The 6,629-nt window shown below is 58.1% G+C and overlaps 1 protein-coding gene across 1 annotated transcript in view; it reads right to left on the reverse strand.

Moving 5' to 3' along the window:
* The window catches only part of CPAMD8 (C3 and PZP like alpha-2-macroglobulin domain containing 8), an 82,918-nt gene that overhangs the window by 18,265 nt on the left and 58,024 nt on the right, over positions 1 to 6,629 (reverse strand). Inside the window, exon 27 of the mRNA XM_034658001.1 lies at positions 519 to 600. Within this exon, the coding sequence (XP_034513892.1) occupies positions 519 to 600 (82 nt within the window). The remainder of the gene's footprint in view (positions 1 to 518; positions 601 to 6,629) is intronic.

Consider the following 6,629-nt stretch of genomic DNA (forward strand, 5'->3'; position numbering starts at 1 on the left):
TCCCAGGGGCGCGCAGCCCCACGCTGGGCCCTCCCCGGCCTGACGTCGCCCCAAAAGCCAAAGGGAGCCACATGCAAGGGAAACCAGACTCCGGGCTGCTCTGCCCACACACTCTCCCATCCTCAACCTCCGGGCGGTGGTACGGCCTCCCCTGTCCCCTCCTACATGGGGCCACCACCCCCCCTTTCAGGGTCCAGCGGGCTCTGAAGAGGCCCCGAGCACTGAGGACCTGCTCCCGAGAGGCTGGAGAGCAAGGGCTCCGTTCCGGGCAGTGTGGCAACAACAGCGGAAAGAGTAACTATGAGAAAAGTCACTGTCACTGCCACTACCCACCCATCGCTGCACCCAGCAGAGCTGCCCACATCCAGCCCTCCGAATCCCGGGGGGCCGGGACCATGGCTGTCTCCTGGTCACCCTGGGGATCTGGCCCCGAGCGTCCTGGCCACGCGGTGCAGCACAGGAGGCTGCCGCTTTGGGTGGGTGAGCCCCGTGGCCGTGCCCCCTGAGTGGGGACTCACCACATGCTCCCTGAGGCGTCGCGCTCCCCGAACGCACTGTAGGAGCCGTCCTGGTGCTTGTAGGTCAGCTGCCGCTGGTAGCCTGCGGGGCAAGCAGAGGGGTCAGCGTCCTGGGTTGGGACTGGGCCTGGGAACGTCCCTGCGACCCCCACATGATGCAACACTCACAGCCGGGGTCACCGAAACTGCCCCCCACCCACATCTGGAGTCTGGGAAGAGCCCCACACCCATCGCTGGAGACCCTGAAACGGCTCCACACCATGGGTGTGCTGAAACTGCTACTTTGTTCCTCTCCTTTCCTGACATCGCCTCTCTCACTCCTGGTCACACACAGGCCCTCAGTCATGCCTGGGAGGTCAGGGACCCGCACCATTTCGAGGCAGCACCCTCTGTCCCCAGGGGTGGGGAAAGAGCCAGAGCAGAAGAGCAAGGGGGCAGGGGAGGGAGGAGAGGCGGCCACTCGGGCCACACTGGGTGTTTGGCCTTATTGTGAGGGCAGCAGGCGGCATGGGCCGGGTGAGCTGGGGAGGGCTGCGAGGCGACATGGTCTATAGGGTCCAGAGAGGAAGCAGGGAGACCGGGAGGTGGGCTCCGTCCAGGCAAGCAACGACCATGGGCCTGCATCAGGTGGTGGTGACAGGCGGGTAGGGTTTCTGTGGTATGGGCAGAGCTGCTTAGCTGGGCCAGGGCAGGAGGAAAGAAAGATCTGGAGGGAGCCAAGGTTTGCAGCTTACCCGCTGGAAGGATGGTGCTTTGCCCCCAGCGGTGGCAAAAGCAGCAGAAGGAGTTCTGTGCCAGGTGGACCATGACACCCCCCCCGCCCGCCGCCCCAGTTCATGTCCACCTGGAAGCTCAAGATGGGACCTTATGGGGAAGAAGGGTCTTTACAGCTGTGATGATGTTGAGGATCTCCGATAAGATCATCCTGGAATAAGGTGGGACCTAAATCCAATGACTGGTGTCCTTAGAAGAGAAGAGACGCAGAAGTAGACGCAGACACAGGAGAACGAAAGGCCCTGTCTGCGAAGTGCACTCCAAGGAGCCATGCCTACAGCTGTGACAGCAGCCCCAGGAAACGAACACCAGCAAGCCTGGCAGAAAACCAGGGAAGGGGGCTTGACGGGAAGCTTGTAAAGTCAGAAACACCCACGGGCTGAAAGGCACGGGGTCTGGCTGTTCAGGGAGCTCCCGGCTGCCATTGATGATTAGGGGTCATTAGACTTGGGGTGCCAGTCAAGGCCCAAGCCTAGACGGGTTCAGCAACAGACCGAGTGGGCTTCTTGGGGGCTCCCGGCAGCCTCTGGCCAGCCTTTATCAAGCCAGATTGTTGGCCTACGGCAACCCCTGCCTTTGCCTTTCAATCCGAGAGTTTCCACATTCACTATGAGCTCTCGTGCTTTCCTTCTCCTGCTGAGAACGGACGGTCCTGGATCATCAGGACTGCTTTTGGAGATTTGCTACAGGGAACTTTGGCAGGCCAGGAGGCAGGAATTCCAGACTCGCCTCAGGAATCAAGGCGCTCACATGCCTCAGTGTCCCCCATCTAAGAGGGACCTGACTTCCTCTGAGCCAGGCACACGCTGGTCCTTCTTGAAGGCAGAAATTTCCAAGGTTGTGCCGGTGGGCTCTCCTCTCACTCTGGCTGGGACCTAGTGCCCTGGCCAGCCAATCCAATCCAGGCGAACCTGGGGTCTCAGAAGCCCCCACCACTCGCCCCTGCATAGTCTCAGGCTGGCTGCTTCCAGGAGCCTCACTTGGCTCATGTGGGAAATGAGGATCATTAGTCTGGGGGTTTCTGGGAGGGCAAGTTGGGGCAGCACAGGTGGAAGTGCACGTACCTGCCCGCTGTGAATGCCAGCTTCACAGCTGGGTCACATCCTCTCCTTCCTCCCCTTTGCTCCAGCTCCAGCCCAAGGCCAGAAGCACACCTCCGGAGGCCTCAGGACCTTGGCATCAACTGACTTAACTCCCTTGCTATACAGATAGGAAACTGAGGCACAGAGAACAGGTCCTACCTGAGGACACACAGCAGGTGCCTATGACAGAGGTGGGGCTACGGCCTCCCCGGGGCCCCTCCTATGGGACCAAGACATGCAGAGGGGGCGGGTCAGGGCACTCAGAGGTCCAACCCTCTCACATGGGGGCTGTACCCTTTCCTAAGGATCTGATTCCTGGTGATGGAAGATACTTGGTGCTGCGTGATTTCTGAGGCTGTTCTGTGCTAATTTATTTCTTAAGATAGTGAATGCTATATTACGTAGGGGGAAGAAACTGGAAATACCCCCGCCACGTCCAAGAGGAGTTTAGGACGTTGTATTTTGTAAATGTACGCCATGGACAAAGAGCGTAGCCTAGAAAGCGACTATGAACACATGCTGAGACCCAGCGATTTTACTTCTGGACACGCACCCCACGGAAACGCAGATGCTTTCGCCAAGCACACGGACAGGATGCCTCAGGGCAGCAGGGCTCTAAAAGCCCTGAACATGAAGCTGCTCCAGCGCCCATCATCAGACACGCTGCCCCGATCCCGCCGCGCAGCAGGGGGGTGCACGGACCACGGCGCCCACGGCCCGGGGACAAATCGCACATACACAGCGTGTGGCAGGGACACACTGTAGGACGCCACATGACGAGGCACCAAGAGCGACCGTGCTAACCTGTGTTGCTGGAGAGCGTAATTCAGAGCCCACACAGACAGGGGGATTCTAGGGAATTGTTTTTCTTTTCTAGATGTTTTTTATAATGCTATTATATTGCTCTTTTTTTTAAGATTTATTTATTTGACAGACAGAGAGCACAAGCAGGGGGAGCTGCAGGCAGAGGGAGAAGCAGACTCCCTACTGAGCAGGGAGCCCGATGCGGGACTCGATCCCAGGACCCTGGGATCATGACCTGAGCCAAAGGCAGACGCTTCACCGACTGAGCCACCCAAGCGCCCTATATTGCATTTCTTGTTAAAAAATTTCTACATTTTTAAAAGATGCCGTTCCTCTCCCCGTAGCTGATTCCCAGCATTCANTGCGGGGCAAGCAGAGGGGTCAGCGTCCTGGGTTGGGACTGGGCCTGGGAACGTCCCTGCGACCCCCACATGATGCAACACTCACAGCCGGGGTCACCGAAACTGCCCCCCACCCACATCTGGAGTCTGGGAAGAGCCCCACACGCATCGCTGGAGACCCTGAAACGGCTCCACACCATGGGTGTGCTGAAACTGCTTTGTTCCTCTCCTTTCCTGACATCGCCTCTCTCACTCCTGGTCACACACAGGCCCTCAGTCATGCCTGGGAGGTCAGGGACCCGCACCATTTCGAGGCAGCACCCTCTGTCCCCAGGGGTGGGGAAAGAGCCAGAGCAGAAGAGCAAGGGGGCAGGGGAGGGAGGAGAGGCGGCCACTCGGGCCACACTGGGTGTTTGGCCTTATTGTGAGGGCAGCAGGCGGCATGGGCCGGGTGAGCTGGGGAGGGCTGCGAGGCGACATGGTCTATAGGGTCCAGAGAGGAAGCAGGGAGACCGGGAGGTGGGCTCCGTCCAGGCAAGCAACGACCATGGGCCTGCATCAGGTGGTGGTGACAGGCGGGTAGGGTTTCTGTGGTATGGGCAGAGCTGCTTAGCTGGGCCAGGGCAGGAGGAAAGAAAGATCTGGAGGGAGCCAAGGTTTGCAGCTTACCCGCTGGAAGGATGGTGCTTTGCCCCCAGCGGTGGCAAAAGCAGCAGAAGGAGTTCTGTGCCAGGTGGACCATGACCCCCCCCTCCCCGCCGCCCCAGTTCATGTCCACCTGGAAGCTCAAGATGGGACCTTATGGGGAAGAAGGGTCTTTACAGCTGTGATGATGTTGAGGATCTCCGATAAGATCATCCTGGAATAAGGTGGGACCTAAATCCAATGACTGGTGTCCTTAGAAGAGAAGAGACGCAGAAGTAGACGCAGACACAGGAGAACGAAAGGCCCTGTCTGCGAAGTGCACTCCAAGGAGCCATGCCTACAGCTGTGACAGCAGCCCCAGGAAACGAACACCAGCAAGCCTGGCAGAAAACCAGGGAAGGGGGCTTGACGGGAAGCTTGTAAAGTCAGAAACACCCACGGGCTGAAAGGCACGGGGTCTGGCTGTTCAGGGAGCTCCCGGCTGCCATTGATGATTAGGGGTCATTAGACTTGGGGTGCCAGTCAAGGCCCAAGCCTAGACGGGTTCAGCAACAGACCGAGTGGGCTTCTTGGGGGCTCCCGGCAGCCTCTGGCCAGCCTTTATCAAGCCAGATTGTTGGCCTACGGCAACCCCTGCCTTTGCCTTTCCATCCGAGAGTTTCCACATTCACTGTGAGCTCTCGTGCTTTCCTTCTCCTGCTGAGAACGGACGGTCCTGGATCATCAGGACTGCTTTTGGAGATTTGCTACAGGGAACTTTGGCAGGCCAGGAGGCAGGAATTCCAGACTCGCCTCAGGAATCAAGGCGCTCACATGCCTCAGTGTCCCCCATCTAAGAGGGACCTGACTTCCTCTGAGCCAGGCACACGCTGGTCCTTCTTGAAGGCAGAAATTTCCAAGGTTGTGCCGGTGGGCTCTCCTCTCACTCTGGCTGGGACCTAGTGCCCTGGCCAGCCAATCCAATCCAGGCGAACCTGGGGTCTCAGAAGCCCCCACCACTCGCCCCTGCATAGTCTCAGGCTGGCTGCTTCCAGGAGCCTCACTTGGCTCATGTGGGAAATGAGGATCATTAGTCTGGGGGTTTCTGGGAGGGCAAGTTGGGGCAGCACAGGTGGAAGTGCACGTACCTGCCCGCTGTGAATGCCAGCTTCACAGCTGGGTCACATCCTCTCCTTCCTCCCCTTTGCTCCAGCTCCAGCCCAAGGCCAGAAGCACACCTCCGGAGGCCTCAGGACCTTGGCATCAACTGACTTAACTCCCTTGCTATACAGATAGGAAACTGAGGCACAGAGAACAGGTCCTACCTGAGGACACACAGCAGGTGCCTATGACAGAGGTGGGGCTACGGCCTCCCCGGGGCCCCTCCTATGGGACCAAGACATGCAGAGGGGGCGGGTCAGGGCACTCAGAGGTCCAACCCTCTCACATGGGGGCTGTACCCTTTCCTAAGGATCTGATTCCTGGTGATGGAAGATACTTGGTGCTGCGTGATTTCTGAGGCTGTTCTGTGCTAATTTATTTCTTAAGATAGTGAATGCTATATTACGTAGGGGGAAGAAACTGGAAATACCCCCGCCACGTCCAAGAGGAGTTTAGGACGTTGTATTTTGTAAATGTACGCCATGGACAAAGAGCGTAGCCTAGAAAGCGACTATGAACACATGCTGAGACCCAGCGATTTTACTTCTGGACACGCACCCCACGGAAACGCAGATGCTTTCGCCAAGCACACGGACAGGATGCCTCAGGGCAGCAGGGCTCTAAAAGCCCTGAACATGAAGCTGCTCCAGCGCCCATCATCAGACACGCTGCCCCGATCCCGCCGCGCAGCAGGGGGGTGCACGGACCACGGCGCCCACGGCCCGGGGACAAATCGCACATACACAGCGTGTGGCAGGGACACACTGTAGGACGCCACATGACGAGGCACCAAGAGCGACCGTGCTAACCTGTGTTGCTGGAGAGCGTAATTCAGAGCCCACACAGACAGGGGGATTCTAGGGAATTGTTTTTCTTTTCTAGATGTTTTTTATAATGCTATTATATTGCTCTTTTTTTTAAGATTTATTTATTTGACAGACAGAGAGCACAAGCAGGGGGAGCTGCAGGCAGAGGGAGAAGCAGACTCCCTACTGAGCAGGGAGCCCGATGCGGGACTCGATCCCAGGACCCTGGGATCATGACCTGAGCCAAAGGCAGACGCTTCACCGACTGAGCCACCCAAGCGCCCTATATTGCATTTCTTGTTAAAAAATTTCTACATTTTTAAAAGATGCCGTTCCTCTCCCCGTAGCTGATTCCCAGCATTCAGAACCTTGACCTAACAGGGGCAGACACAGGGCTCCTGCCGACAGTGACCAGATGGGGCCACCCCGAGTGGCCTCTTTCACCCACTTGGGTCCCTTCGTCTGCATCCGCTATGCCGGGCATGTGGGCTGCCTCCCCCCTTGCCCTCCCCCCCGGAG

Source organism: Ailuropoda melanoleuca, chromosome 4 (assembly GCF_002007445.2).
Source record: "Ailuropoda melanoleuca isolate Jingjing chromosome 4, ASM200744v2, whole genome shotgun sequence".
NCBI lineage: Eukaryota > Metazoa > Chordata > Mammalia > Carnivora > Ursidae > Ailuropoda > Ailuropoda melanoleuca.